General features: G+C 34.8%; 1 protein-coding gene across 1 annotated transcript; it reads right to left on the bottom strand.

Moving 5' to 3' along the window:
- Positions 1–6,973: 6,973 nt before the first annotated feature.
- On the bottom strand, positions 6,974–15,396 carry Dtd2 (D-aminoacyl-tRNA deacylase 2). Its single transcript, XM_026414373.2, has 3 exons — positions 15,269–15,396; positions 11,841–11,910; positions 6,974–7,970 (listed from the first exon to the last, which is right to left on the bottom strand). The coding sequence occupies exons 1-3, from the start codon at positions 15,377–15,379 to the stop codon at positions 7,645–7,647; spliced, it is 507 nt and encodes a 168-aa protein (XP_026270158.2). The 5' UTR covers positions 15,380–15,396; the 3' UTR covers positions 6,974–7,644.
- Positions 15,397–16,693: the final 1,297 nt, after the last annotated feature.

Genomic DNA, 16,693 nt, shown 5'->3' on the forward strand with positions numbered 1-16,693 from the left:
TCTGGGTGTTGTCTCTATAATGCTTTCAACTTTTCTGTGTGTTTATACCCATTTTTCCAATTCTTGAAACAAACTCCAGTGTTTCCATTTACTTGTATTCCTCCAATTACGTGTTTGATTCTTTCCTTTGGCATTTTTTTTTTCTGTTTTTCCGATTGCTCTCAATTTGGTTGGAACTCAAATTCTCTATTATTTGCTATACCATCTCTAAATTTTAATTTTCAAAATTCTGCTGATGTTAATGCTCTCCCATGGGATGAAATCTCTTCCATCTCCACAGCACTGTTTTTAACCTTCCTATTGGCACAATTACTTTCTTTGTATTCCCAGTTAACTATTTCAATATCCCAGTTATGTTATAATGTCTATGAGGATAGAGCTGTGCTTTTTTTTTTTTTTTTGGTGTACCTCTATAAACATACTAATAAGCAGTGAAGATTAGATGATTAAATTTTGTTTCAGTTTCACCTATAATTTTTATAATTAAGATTCAAATCAGCTTCACATTTCTACTCGAATAAACTTTCAGATGCAACAAAACTAAACATATTACAATCTGAATCCATCTTCTCCAGTAACCCATACATGAATTTGCAGAGTGATTTTTCATTCTTCGTTTTTAGCGCCACCCTTACCAATTAGCTGCTCTGAAGTATGCTCTTCTTCAAGACATTAACCAGTATCTCCAATTATGTTTATTTTCACCAGTGTGTTGTAGAGAAGTAGGGAGCCCCAGTCTCCTTATGTTTGCACTATTCAAAAAAGCTCTCTTCTTTGGGGCTGGGGTTGTGGCTCAGTGGTAGAGTGCTCACCTAGCATTTCTGGGTTTGATCCTCAGCACCACATAAAAATAAATAAAATAAAGGCATTCTGTCCAACTACAACTAAAAAATAATTTTAAAAAAAGTACCTATGTGGTATTAAAAAAAAAAAAAAGCCTGTCTTCCTGCCACCAGATTCTTTTTCTGTAATCCTTATATACCATGAAACTACCAGGTAAATACTTGTAAAAACTCCTTTAATTATGTCACTCTTTTCTTTAAAAGCCTTCAATGATACCTTGTTAGTTCAAAGTTTGAAATGCCCTCCCACATCCCTAGTACCTATAGAAATTTCCCCCATTCTCTGAAGGATAGTTTGAATTGCCATGCCTTTTTTTTTTTCCATGCCTTTTAAAACAAGGATCTTCCATCCCTATTCTATTCTACATCTCATAGATGGCATCATCCAAATACCATAGACCACATACTACCTGATACATTTGTCTTACATGTGCCCTACTACATAGTAAGTTCTTTGGGGTTATAGGTCATATCAAACTATTTTACACAGCTCCCAGCTCTACTATGGGCCTGCAGGTTCTAAGACTACAACTTAAAGTGGAAAGCAACTATTGCAATATTAGGCAAGTTTTAGAACATTTTCAACAACTGGGTTTACAAAGGTAAGTATATATAAATATACATATATATGTGTATATATGAAATAAAGGCCAGAGGGACTATCTAATTTTATCAGGAGAAAAAATAATCCAGGCACCAAGCAAAAGAAACCTTGAAGATGATCGTATCTGCTCATAAAGAAACTTACCTTGGACTACAAAGTAAGTCAAAAGATGCCAGGAATAGAAAATGTACCTTAGCAGGAGAATTTCATGTTTTGAGGTCAGCCTCAGCAACTTAGTGAGTCCCTGATTCAAAATAAAATAGAAAGTGATGGGAGTGTTGCTTGGTGGTTCAAGCCCCAGTACAAACAAGAAAAAAAAAAAAGTGTGCCCTAGTTTATTTATATCAGTACAAAGCTTAAGTAAACAATATCCCAAAGTTGGAGCCAAGGAGTATATTTTTTTGCAAGTATGTTCAGACATTTCCTGAAAAATCTCCATATCCTCTAGGAAAAAAAAAAATCCACAATTACTTTTCCAGACACAAATGGTATAACAATAGTTAATGGTTCTCAAATACTATTAAAAAGGGTGTGGGTATATTCTCTACATAAATCCTTTTTTCATCCAGATAAAAAACTGATCATAGGTCAAATTTTATGAAGCTTTAGAGAAAAATGCTGGCTAATACAGTGCAAAGAATTCATTCATATGGAAAAGTACAGTATAAACTAGAGTCATACTTATCTCATTGTTGGCTATTTGTAACATATCCCATTGGAACTGTTTTATTTCATAATTAAATATGGGGGGGTTAATAAAGATTCAAAAATTCATTATTATAAACAAAATAGAGACGTTTTTGTTTCAAAAGTTTATTTTATGGAAGACTTAAATACAAGCTTTCTTAAATAATAGTTTTCCATGTCTATAACAATGATTTGCTTTTTGAACACCTTTTTTTAGGTATAAATCTTTCATATAAATTCAGTTGTACTATATTTTTTTAGGATATTATTCAATAAGCTTTTAGAAAATGTAAGGTGACCATTTTGATATAACACAGAAATAAAAAAGAAGCAACAATGTCCATATTTGTGCTGAAATTAAAAAATCCTTCATTGTACGTTACGTTCACCTTTTCTGGTGCTATTTAGTATATTAATACAAGATGTAGCTGTATTAAACTTGGTTCTTGCACGTCCAACCTCTCCTTATTCCTTAACAACTAACTTATTCCTTAACAACTTATTCCTTAACAACCATGTATGAACTGCTGGTATAACTTAACCCAAATTAAGAGTATTCTAGCCACTGATGTATCTCCATATTAATTCAGAGAATATTGAGAATTACTCAGCCTATACAATAGGCAGAGCATTAAAGAAGTACTGTGAGAGATAAAATGTTTGTACTATACTAAGTCTATCTACCACTATTCAGTTTCTCTGCATTATTACTTGTACTCTTGTAGTTAAGATATGAAAATACAAAAAAAAAATAAAAATCAAAGTACTCAATCTCATAAAACACATTACAACTGTCAAGACTGGCACAACGATAATGCCAAGGGAGATAGAGGTAATCTCTACCTTCAAAAGAGATTGACTTGAGCTAGACATGGAATAATGATGGACTTAGAGGACAGCCTCAGAGGGCAATTTAGGTAAGGGTAAGACCTAAGACAAATATCCTTAGGGCCATACTGGAAAATTTCTGTACAGGAATAGCAGGAGAAAAGATTAGAAAGTTAAACTATAGCCAGGTTATAAAACATAAACTAGTCTTAAAAGTCTGGACTTCCTTGTGAGTAACAGTGGTTTCTGGGATTGAGTGTATGCAAAAACTGCCTGGGAGGTGGGAGATTGGTGACTGACTAGACACATTTTTGACTCTTGAGATTCTTCCTATCCTTTACCATGCAGTACTGGGGATTGAACCGGTAAAGCACCGGTGCTTTACCTCTGAGCTACATCCTCAGCCCCCTTTTTAATTTTGAGACATGGTCTTGTTAAGTTGCCAAAGCGGCTTTGAATTTATGATCTTCCTGCCTCAGTCTCCTGAGTTGCTGGGTGTTATGGCTTGGATGTGAGGTGTCTCCCCAAAACTCATGTGTGAAACAATGCAAGAACATTCAGAGGTGAAATGATTGGGTTATGAGGGCTTTAACCCAATCAGTGAATTAATCCCCTGATAGGGATTAGCTAAATGTTAACTGAAGGTGGGCCTACAGTGTGGTTGAAAGAGATGGGCCATTAGAGGCATGCCTTTCAGGTATACATTTGGTGAACAGAGCTTAGTCTCTGCTTCTTGATTATGGTGTGTGCAGCTGAGATGGCTGAAAACCCTTATTCCCAAAATAAACAACAACAAAAAACTTGTCACTGTTTACACCCTGCAAATACCTTTACTTAACAATGCATTTTTCTTGCTCTTTCTCTGCCTCTCTGATATCTCTAGAATCTCCAATCACCTCTCATATTTTGCCCTTTTTAAATGTTATTTCTCAAGATTCTAACTTTGGTTTTCTGTAGTTCTGAGTGATTGCACTGGGAGCCTTGATACCAACCTTAGAAGTTTAATCTTTGTCCTCATGATAAAGAAGAGTTATGAAAGTTTCTAAGCATTAGAATATTACAGACATGTTCTAAGAACACTTCCTTGGAGACAGTCTGTAGAAAAGAGTTAGAGATAGGAACAATAGGAGGGAAAATTAATAGGGAGACTATCAACATAAAGACATTTTAAACTAGGAGCGGTGGCACACCCCAGTAATCCTGTAATCCCAGTGGTTTGGGAGACTGAGTGAGGCAGGAGGCTCGAGATTTCAAGGCCAGCCTCAGCAATTTAGCAAGGCTCTAAGTAACTCAGCGAAACCCTGTCTCTAAATAAAATATAAAATATAAAAGTCATCACCAAGATATGGTTTCAGAATGAAAATGTTACTTTTCTAGTAGTTTTTCCCCTTGCAGAAACTAGTATTTCAATGAATCAATAGACAATACACTTCTAAATAAACTGAAGTTTCATAATCACGTACAGTTTTTTAATTATATAAATTTCGTTACATTAGGTCCTCTGCAATGTTAATCACAGATAGTAAATATCTGACATGACTCTGTTCTCTTATAACACCAACATTTCTTATTCTCCAAAATAAATGGCATAGAATTCTATATTTGATCTTGATATTTGATGTTTAATTCCTTCATTATAGAATCAACAAATTACTAATTTACAAGTCATTAGTGTAGATATTATTTATAAATGGCATGTCTTCTGTTATAATGTGAACTAATTAAAGAGTGGTAAAAGTGTATTTCATTTTAATTTATGAGTGTATTCAAAATATTAAAGCCACATCTATTATCTTTACACAATATTTTCATAATTAAACCCAGGAGGTTTCTAAATTGACAGATAAAACTTTTATTATTATTATTTTAGTTGTAGTTAGACACAACACCTTTATTTTTTTATGTGGTGCTGATGATCGAACCCAGGGTCTTGAACATGCAAGGTAAGTGCTCTACTGCTGAGCCACAACCCCAGCCCCCCCCACCCCCCGCCCAATAAAACTTTTAAAAAAGGAATTGTATCCTATTTGAAACATTCTAAAATCTTAACAAAGAAGATGCAGAAGGCTCCTAAATTAGATGCAACCCTACTTGCATTTAATTTAGTAAATAAACCAATTTATGGACTACTCCTTAAATAATCCACAATGAGAGACAATAAGCCTTTCCCAAGGTCAATTTCAACTTTGGTAAGTTTCATTACAAGAAAGGTTAAAAGAAGGAAATTATTCCTCCCTACTGTGTGACCTTGGGAACATTATTTAATGAGGAGTACTATCCTCATTACAGATATACCCTGAAGATAAAATAAGAAACATATTGAAGGTTTTTGAGCACCTTGAGTCAGAAGAGCTACAGAGAGCCAAGGCGAAGTTATTTTCATATGCCTTTTCTTTTGTCTTTTCCCTCTTGTTGTAGCCTCCCTGCAAATGAAGGAAAGCTGAACATCACCTTGTGCTTAATAACTCTTTGTGTACTTGAAATTGCTATTCTCCACAAGTGTCTCAATCAAGTTTTTAAAAGAGAATTGCTTGGACTATAAAATAGCAATCTAGGGTTGTGAGTCAGCATTTTACCTAGACATACAATCAAAATGATTTAAAATAGGTAATACAATCTTTTGGCAAGACATATACATCTCCTTGGAGAAGCTTTTCAGAAAATTGGAGTTTGCAAGTTTATGAATAGTTTATTACATTTCAATAAGTGTATTGTGAATCAATAAAGTAAAAGTTAAGGACAATGAGCTCATTATCAAGCCAGTTATTGATTCTCAAGTTCCAAAATAGAATAGTACAGGAAGGGTAGAGAGAAAATGGGCTATTGTGTAATAATTAGAAATTTTAAGTATATTAGGAACAAAAACCTACGGAAATTATCACATAAAGGAATTTTTAGTGGCTACTTAAGATGTTTAAGTTAATTTCTTCATCTTTTTGGTAATCAGAAATATTTAGTTTTCACTGTTAAATAACATCTTTTAAATCAGGTCATAGAAGTATGCAAAAACCATATATTTATTACCTATTTTTAAAATTTTTATTTTTTTTACATGAGCTCTATTATTATTATTATTATTATTATTTGCATTACAATTCTTACCTTTTACAGACTCATTTCTTCTAAGAGTTTCTCGTGTATTTTCCTTTGAAAAGTTTACTGTGTTAGCTGTTATCTTACATCATTGTCATAGTCAGCGCGAGGTGCCACAAAAAAATATCATAGGCTGAGTGACTTAAACAATAAAATTTTTATTTTCTCACAGCTCTACAGGCTAGAAATTCAAGATCAAGGTAACAGCATTATCAGTTCTGATGAGGGCTCTCTTCCTAGCTTTGTATATGTCTTGTGGTCATCTAAAAGACACATACATCTCCTTGGAAAAACTTTTACTACATCTTCACATGGTGAGAGTATAGAGAGGTAGTTCTCTGGTGTTTCTTTAAAGACACTAATCCCATCATGAGGGTCCCACGCCCCAAGTCCTCATCTTAACTCTAGTTACCTTCCAAAGGCCTCATCTCCAAATATTATCACAGTGGGGACTAGTGGTTTAACATATAAATTTGGGGGGAGGGCACAAATATTTAGTATATTAACATTTACTAACAGAAAAATTGACAATGGTTCCAAATCATTAAATCAATACAAAATTGATTAAAAACAATTAATCAATACAAGTCAACTAAAAACAATTTCCTGAGAAAGCTTCCCTTTTTCTTCCTTGTATAGCAATCTAATTCAACAAGAAAGGAAATTTCTAAAAAAATTTATGAACTCAGTAATTTAAACCAAAGATAGAAACTGAGACATACATGGTTTTGGTGAACACTAGGAAACAGAGCTTAATCTCTCTTTGTGAATATGTTTAATAAAAACAACTATGAATGTTTTATACCTGATTCCTATATCAACTAAATATTTTTTTACTTAAAAAAATTTTTATTGACACATAATAATTGTACATATTTATGAGGTACTAAAGATTATTAAAATAATCTAAAGCATTTAGATGTCCTTGGAAAGTAATATAATGTACAATAACATTTCTACATTACATTTTCATAGATATTATTAAAAGTAATAGTAAGTTACATATTATTTCATTCAAAATATAGAAAACTGAGCTGGGAAGATAGCTCAGTGGCACAACATGTGCTCTGCATGTGCAAGGCCCTGGCTTTGATCCCTAGCACCACACACCCAAAAAAAGAAAACTGAAATAGTGAAACAAAATCGACAAAGTTATAATTGGTTTGTGTTGGATTTCACCTCAACTTTCATACAATGACTTTTACTTTTAGTACACAGTACATAAATTTGAGGGTATAAGAAATGTGTTTTTCTTAATTGTACACATTACTTCATTACAAAATAAAATGTATATAATCTTTAAAATATGGTTTAAAAGGCTTCTTTAATGATTAAGTGAATAAACAAGGATTTTTCAAATACTTGAGTGGAAGGATGGTAGAAAGCAGGACAGAGTGACTGAGCTCCAGAGTTTAGGTGACTTGACAAGGTCATCTGATTAGCATGTTGCAATTACTTACAGGACTCAAGATTTTCTTATCTGAAAATGCTATACATTAGTATATTCAAGAGACAAAGGGGAAGAAAATCTAATTATAGTCCAGGTCATTTTATACCACAAAACAGCTGTAGGAACTAACTTTTAATTTCTCAAAACTCAATTAGGTGTGTGTATGGTCCATTGGTATCCAGCTTTAATACCTGCCTGTTCCCATAAGTGCCATGTTCCACTACAACCCCAGCTTCAGTGCACTTACTGTTTGCAGCTAATTCTTTTTCACAGAGAGATACAAATAGGGAATAAAGTTCTAACCCTTCTTCTTTTCCACAGTTGGAGTGATACTGCATATTTCTTCCTTTTACTCTACCACCAAGGGTGGCTTGAGGGATGATTAGAATGTCTCCAGGTAGATCCAGTACAGAGACGTGCTTGCCATTTTCTGTCTCACTTAATTTCACATTTAATAGTGTATTAACTAGATGGGGAAGAAAGACAAAACAATTTGAAGTGAAAAACAAACATGAAGAATAAACATTAATCTTTTAGTTAGCAAATCTCATGTTGAAAACCCAGTTTGTTAGCTCTTGCTCCTAAACCACTCTCTATTTAAATTTTAAAAAGTGCTTCACTAAACTAAATGAGCATGAAAAATAAAGCAAATTTCATGGAGAAAACTGCATGATGTTTAAAATTTGACTTGACAGCTAAGATTATCTAACAATAAGTCATCTAGAAAGTTCAAGAATTAACTGTACAATGAAACCTTAAATATTGTTGTCTCAGGGGAATACATGGCAAAATTTTATCTTCCTGTTCCTTTTATTTCATAAGCAAATCCCACTGGAAAAGAACATTATAAATCCTTCTCAGAAAATTCTGCTCTGTAACAAAATTAAAATTTTAGTACACTGGGGCTGGAGTTGTAGCTCGGTGGTATACCCTGTCTAGCACATGTGAGGCACTGGGTTTGATCTTTAGCACTATATAAAAATACATATATAAAGGTATTTGTGTCCATCTACAATTAAAAAATATTTTATTTTAAACTTTAAATTACCTAGAGTTTTAAGATATGACAAAGCTTCCAGGTTCAATCTCATTACAAAAAAGCTGATTTTATAGTTTCATAACCTTAGACTAACCATTTTATAAATATAACCCATGGGAGAAACACAGGTGAAATTCATTGTCAGAAATGAAAAAGTTACTCAAAGATATGGCTACTAGCATTATCTTTGTATACATACAATAAAACAGTGATATTTTATAGCATTTATGAGACTATAGCTAATAAGTGTCAAAACCACTATAAATATCTAAGTGTAGCTAAACCCTACAGTTAGAAAACCTTTACACCTCAACATTGACCATTTTCAAAACAATAAATAAATGTCTAAAATAGACTCAGTATCTCCCTACTTCTATAAAGGTATAAATGAATTCTGCTTGTAAAGAAAAGTTCAAAGACAACAAATGATAAAAAGAAACCTTACATTCCTGCCCTCAAATCAGATTTTAAAAGGTATGCTTCCTGTTTTGAGTAGTCAGTGATTTTGATTATAGGAGGATTTATAGGAAACATTAGTAAGGAGTTGGTAAGGTGACCCCACTCTAAACATTATAAAATTAACCTTGTAAAAAACTGCCAAGGTAAACACCCAAAGAAATTCCCAAGCTATGCTTTAAGAACCTTCAATTTTCACTTAACAATCACTTATTTTTAAATGCCTTTATTTTTGTCTATTACAAATCAAACTTTACTATATAGCCAGCAATCCTACTGACTGCTTTTAAGGAAACTGTAACTATCCAGAGCACTTCTTTCCAATGAAAATCACTATCCAGCTATGCAGGCCTCTGGCTACGGAGAGACTAAGTAGTGAATTTTGGAATAACAGGCAATGGGATCTAATATAATTTATTACACTTCCCCACACCTCCCTCTACTGGTTATTACTGGGAATTCAATGCTGAAGGTATACAAATATGTATATATAAGTACAATACAAATGCAAATATAAGTAAGTAGAATTAAAATGAGACAATGCATTAAATGAATGTTGGAAACTCAAAGATCCTAAGACAGGTTATCAATCAAGTATCTTCAATGATGTATATGGGAATCAAGCTTTGACAGATCCCTGGATCTCAGTTCAATTATACTAAAGATGAATTGAAGACGATTCTACACATCTCTATATTGGATATGCTATTTCAGATTTTAGGATATAACTAGCTATGTTCCCATGGGATGAAATATTAGATTGGAAAGATCTGAATCTATGTAATAAATATGAGGTGGGATTTAAGAGAATTCCAAAACATTGGCTTACTATGCCTCCTGGAATACAGGGAAATACAAACTAATGCTATCAATATGGATGCATTTATTTTCCCTGTAACTCAGACCATCAGAATGAGAGTCATACAGGTCTTTACTGTAAATCATGAAGTTTTGTGTTAGATTATTCACTAAAAGAGTAAAGGCAGGCCTCTTAAGCATTTTTAATTCACCACAATCTTATACATGTATTTAAAGTGCACTCACAATTGTAGAAACAGACAGAAGCACATTGGATTTAATCATTATAAAACAAAATAGAGCTTGAATTTGGTGGACTTAATTTGTGCTGTTATGATAAAGATCTATTTACAACTGGAGACGTAGCTCAGTGGTAGAGTGTTTGCCTAGCATGTACAAGGCCCCCTGGTTCAATCTCCACTACTGGAAAAAAAGCGAAACAAAACAAAACCCCCCAAAACATCTCTATGAAACAACTTTAGAAAGTCAGCTTTAAGTCAGAACGACAAAATATTTTCTCATTTTCTTCTTAAACCCTTCGAAATTTCCTTATTATCCTCTGGATTCAAATTTCAAACTTGAAAGTTACTAGCTTTCCATCTCACTCATCACAGTCCCTTCTTCTTCTTCTTCTTTTTTTTTTTTTAATTATTGATGGACACAATAACTTTATTTTATCTATTTTTTTTTTAAATGTGGTGCTGAGGATCAAACCCAGTGCCTCAGGCATGCAAGGCACGTGCCTTACCACTGAGCCACAACCCCAGCCCTCATCACAGTCCCTTCTTAAGTATAGTTTCATGCTTTGACATAGTTGTCAAACATGTTTGATATATGAATATAAAATTCCCTTCATTAGCTTGACTTTTTGTCAAGCTATTTGTCCTTGAGTTCTATTATGTGAACCTCTTCTAGATTAACTTCTGCAAGCTTCAACTACTCATTTGTGTAATTTCATTTTTTCTTTTTTTTTTTTAAAGCTTGAGACAAGGTCTTGCTATGTTGCCTAGGCTGATCTGAAACGTCTACACTCAAGCAATCCTACTGAGCAGCTGGAACTACAGGAACATGCCACTGTGTTCGGCTTATACTTACTAATCCAAATAATGGGTGCTGTCCCTCAATCTTAGGAATAGTTCCATTATTTCATATCTATGAAGTACACACAAACACACACATATGCATATTTGTTAGAACTGTATTTGAGACATGCTGCATTGAGACAGCATGTTAGTTGATTTGGTACATCTGAACCTATATAATTATCATAAGGAATATGCAGTGCTATGAATTATCCAGGATTTTCAAAAGTTGCAGGCAAAATTTTTCAGAGGTCCTTAAACATTTATTCTGCTTTCTATGGAGCCAGAGGAGGTGTGGCTGAGATAACATTGTATTCGGTTCAAGAACCAGAAGAACTGTATTTATACATATTCCTACAAAGAAGTACATAAATGATCAATGTAAGTTCTTTGATAACAATGATGTAAATCTGAACTGTCCAGGTTTGATGGGACTCATTCTGTATATACAATGTCATACACTGCTTGTTATGGACTCTTCTGTTATCTGGGAATAATGGAAACTATATTAAGAAACACAGCATCTGTTTCTCCCTATGTGGCCACCCTGCTTCTAACAACTTTCTGTATCCTTGGCTGAACTGTGTGTCTACTCTTCTAAATCAACTTATAAGCCATCTGAAATGTTGTAGATGTTTTAAAAGAATTCTACCATACATGCACACTTTAAATTTTGCAACAGGCAAAAAAATAAGCCAACAATACTACACAGAGTTGAATAATAACATATATTAGGACAAATAAGATTGTGCTTCTTGGTTGGGGATGTAGCTCAGTGGTAGTGCTTTCTCAGCATGTGCAAGGCCCTGGGTTCAATCCCCATCACCAGGGGGAAAATAATTGCGCTTCTCTCTTTCTCTCTCTCTCACTCTCTCTCTCTCTCTCTCTCTTTTTTTTTTTTTTTGGTCTATTGCTGTTCTTTCTCCATCTTCAAAAAAAGAAAAAAACATCAAACACATACCCATTTTTGGAAGAAGTTCTTTATCAGCTCCCTTGAAGAAGCACACATAGATCACTAATCCTCTCTGAACCTATAAGAAATCATTACAGAAAGCTCAGAATAGAAAGAAGTCTATACAGAGCTGTAGAGGTAAGTGAATAAAATTTTATAACTGTTACAAACTTGGAGGTTCAAATCAAAGAAAAGAAAGAAGACTTACAATAGATTTGATTTCTAAATGAATATATGAGAAAATGAAATATTTTAAAGTTTCAATCAAAATTATTTTTCAAAAAATTACACTTAAAATACAACCAACAGGGTTGGAGTTGTGGCTCAGTGGTGGAGCACTTGCAGGTGCTACGGGTTTGATTCTCAGCACCACATAAAAATAATAAATAAAATAAAGGCATTGTGTTCATCTATAACTAAAAATATTTTTTAAAAATACTACCAACAGCAATTTACCTCTACTAAAATCAATAGGACTTTTAGACAGCCTTTTAGACAAACTTAAGAAATATTTATATATCAGGGCCCATTTATTCAACATCAAATGAATTCATACTCTATCAGATAGGAGGTAAATAAGCAACAGTGTAACTGATGTCTTTTTATATCATCCTCTTTATTCCCCCTAATGCGCTTACTTATATAGTGAAAACAAGGTATAAATTCCAGGAAACCCTGATTATTTTTTGTTATTGTGGTTATTGCTTTAAATATAATTATTAACATTTGTTAATAACTTCTACATGACAAGGTGGGTTGTTATCAGGAGTATAAAAAATAGCTCTTGTAAGAGACAATAAGAAAGAATAATTTTGATTCTGCTGTGAGTTAACTGTTCAACTTTTGATTCTATGTATTAACTTAATTGATTAAGGAGCCTCATTGACTCTAGAAGTTATTATGGAGATTAAATGAGTTAATATTTGTAAAGTGCTTAACACAGTGCCAGGTTCATAGTAAATACTACCTGTTTATTATGAGAATATATAAATAAATTTAAAGGCAAACACACAATTTATTTAACATTTTAACTTCCAAAGCACTTTACAGATAGGACTGTTTTATATATGATAAGACTCAACTTATCTGTTAATTGTATTAACATTCAACTGTATCATCTGGGCTCTATGTGTTATCTAAATGGTTTTCTATGTAAATATAAACTCAGCTCTGCAATCATACTTGATTTACCGGAAAAGGAGTCATTTTTAAAAAATGCACATGTGCCCCTGGATCAAAAGCAAGAGCCTCCCATGCATACCCATAATGATGGGCTGGCAAGCTACACTACTATCACAAGCCTTTTCACTGAGCTCAAATCTTTAGCATACACCGCTGTACACTTGCAAAGTCAGAATTAAGCACCTAATAATTCCCAGAAACAGATACCTGTTCTTTCCAGTAACCAAATTACCTCCTCATTATTTTCTTTTTGTTTATTCCAATAATAGGTCTGAAGTTATATAGATTCCTTTTTTGGGATGTGTGTGTGGGGTGGGGTTATGGCTCAGCAGTAGAGTGCTTGCCTCAGACGTGCAAGGCCCTGGGTTCAATCCTCAGTACCACATTTCAATAAAGTTATTGTGTCCAAATACAACTACAAAAAATAAGTATTAAAAAATCAGATTTCTCTTTGCAAGTCAAAGTCACTTTCCTGTAGCTTCTTTGTTACAAAACATTTCAAATATGAAGAAAAGTACAGATAATTCTCACAGTAGCTTAAAAATGTTCAGTTCCCAGGAAGAAAAACATTAAATTTGTGACAGCATAGTTCCACATGAATGAAACTAAGAACAAGCAAAGCAGCTTTCAAATCTTTCAACATCTAAAAGGCTATTTCTAAAAAAGAAAAAGAAAAAGAAAAAGAACTTTGATAATAGAACAGGGTAGAGGAGGTGTGAGAAAGATGAAAGAATTTATGCTTTCTCACCATGTAATCACTTGTCATCTCTTTAATATAGTTGTGTGTGGGAGAAGGGAAGTCTTTAAAAATAGCTTTTAAAGTTTATAAACACAAACTGATAGCTTGGAAGGCTGCAATAAAATATCTCTGGTTTTGCATAAGAAAATGTGGTGTGAAGAACACAAAAAAATAAAGAGGCTCAGAAATACTCTAAATGATAAGTTAGAAGTTTACAGTGCTAGGAAGCAACAATTTAAATAGGTGAGTCTCTAGATAGAAATATAAAATATATAAATATAAAACCCACACAATTTCAAATATGCATGAGAAATTAAAACCTCAACAAAAGGTTACAACAAAAATAAGAAATAGGAAGAATTTCTGAAGAGAGGTGAGAATACAGGAATTTTATGCACATAAAAATTCCCAAATTAGCATAGGATAATAGATTCTGTCTTAAAAATAATTACCCATGCATCATAGTTCATGTGTAGTGTTTAAAATAATGACTAGAATTGTTAAGAAACGCTAGGTCTGGGACCCATTCAGAGATCAGTGTGAATGAAATTTTCCTACATTAAAGATTCTGAGTATCACCCAAAGTCTTAATTATGGACTTCCCCGGCTTATATTTTAACTTACTCCGCATATATGACTAAGGACTTAAAAAACATTTTACTTGTTTTTGCAATGTAATGGGAGACAGGACATCAGGAAAAGGCAGGTAGGCAGGTACGCAAGTAGGGGGAATTCAACGTAAACATTTCATAATTCTTTGGAGGAAATGTGTTTGATAACAGTGCAACATTATTATACAAGGAGTGATCTATTTTAGGTGGAAATTAGTCAAATTCAAATAAACAAACAAAAAAATGTTTCTTGGGTTGGGGACTGTAATTCTTCTTCTTTTTTTTTTTTGGTAATTCAGTGGTAGAAAGTTTGCCCAAGCATGGGAGAAGCCAGGGTTCGGATCAACCAGCAAGAAAAAACAAAACAAAAAAATAAATAAAAACTTTCTTGAAACAGAACTGTGTCTTGGAAAATATCATTTCTGTGCTAAGGTCAAGACACAATCAACATAATAAGGTGGGGCATAAATCAAAGTAGATCTAAACTCTTGAAGCAAGCTAACCTACACACTTGAACCAGTCCAGCTCCGCCCAGGCCAGAGCAGCAGGGCGTCTGAAACCACTAGGCCTCTAGTCCAGCGAGCTCAGGTAGGGGGACTGAGAGAGGTTCAAATGAACGCGGTCTCTCCAGTAGAGAGGCACTTTCTTCCTGGTCGGAATGTCTGGCGCCGGGAACAGTGGTGCTGGACAGAAAGGTAAAGCGCAGCCAGTTAGACCGCCGGGGCAGTGTCTGGCGCACCGGCCCGATGTCCGGCGCAGCGCATAGCACAAGCCGCGGTACCTAGCTGCTCTCCAACTCGGTTCCGAGGAGGACCCGTGGGGGCGGGGACCGAGTGACCGAGACAACGCGTAAAGAACCGCCCCTGAGCGCCGTAGGATAACGAGAGCTGCCGGGCCGACGTTACCTCCACCCACTGGGCCGCAGCGTCCCCCTCAGCTGGGCGAACTTGTAGTCGCGCGTGCAGGCACTGCTGCAGAAGCGCCCGAGCCTGAGGCGTCCGGCAGCCTTCAGCCATGGCTCGAATCCGGGATGCTGTCGTTCGGATTCAGGCCGCGCGCCGATTAGGCCCCGCCCCCGGGGAACTGGCCGGAACGGCGAGGGGGGCGGGGCGACGGAACAGCCTTTGCCTTCCGCGGCTCCGCCCCCTGGAAGACGAGGAAGGGGCTTTGGCTAGGGTGTCCCGGATGTGCAGGCTTCAAAAATAGCCCTAAGTCTCTCCGCAGAACCTATCCAACTCTGTAGAAGGCGCTCAGTGTATACTCTTAAACCACTGGATCTCTTTCCTTTACATCTTTTCAAGAAACATTTTCACTTCAGAAAGCTTAGGCTTCCAGATGTTGAAAAACTTTAAATCTGCTTAAGTCCTTATTATGCTCATTATGAGGATAAATAGAATAAATCAAATGAATCTCAAAGCAAGCAGAGATGGAACTAAAAGCTATAAATCTTTCAGATTTTTTTGTACCTCAATCAATGAAACAATGTTGCTTCCTCTATCAAGAATGCTGCCAAATCACTCTGATTCCACAGTTGCAAAAGGGTACTGTCATGCTATGTGAATATACATTTAAGTATCGATTCTTTAGGAAATATCCTTGATAGCAATATTCTTAGCCGAGGAAATGTGATTGTTATTAAGTTATTTAATCTGCTACTAATACAAAAATAAAACAACATATGATGTATTTATTAATTCTGTGATGCATTTTCTGTAAGTACATATTACAATGTAAATAAAAGTAAACAAAAGTTTGATTTTCTTTCCCACACAACACATTCCTTAAACTTGCATCAGATTAGCATTTATTTCTACAGGCTTGGAGGGTTCAGACAAGAAATAATAGTGTTGCTCTGATGGCATTACCTAGGTCATTGATTTGGACCCAGTTGGCACAATATGCCCATACATTCGGGTCTGTTCTAGAAGATGACATCACTGATGGGTATTGGTATCCCTACAAAGCAGTGTGACTGAAGAAAATAATCCATGCATAATCAGTGGTCCTTTATGCACAAAATTGAAGCTGCTTTTTGCTTGTTATCCTGAAGGCTGCCTTACGCTTTTAATAAAAACAAAAAAGCAAAATCTCAGATTGTCTCAACTGCTGAAATACAGGGCTTCCAACATTTGTTGATAATTATGCAGCACAAACACGTTGAATTGCTTAATGTCTGCACTTTTATATCATTAAAACTATTGAGTCTCTATTCTTACTCAATCTCAGATCCAGATTTTATATCTGGAAGGAAATTTACCAAGAGATTGCAGCCATGACCTAGAATAAGAGAGGACTTTTGTGTCTATTTACATACGGTTGCAGGAGATAGA

The sequence above is a fragment of the Urocitellus parryii genome, chromosome 6, assembly GCF_045843805.1.
Source record: "Urocitellus parryii isolate mUroPar1 chromosome 6, mUroPar1.hap1, whole genome shotgun sequence".
Taxonomy (NCBI): domain Eukaryota; kingdom Metazoa; phylum Chordata; class Mammalia; order Rodentia; family Sciuridae; genus Urocitellus; species Urocitellus parryii.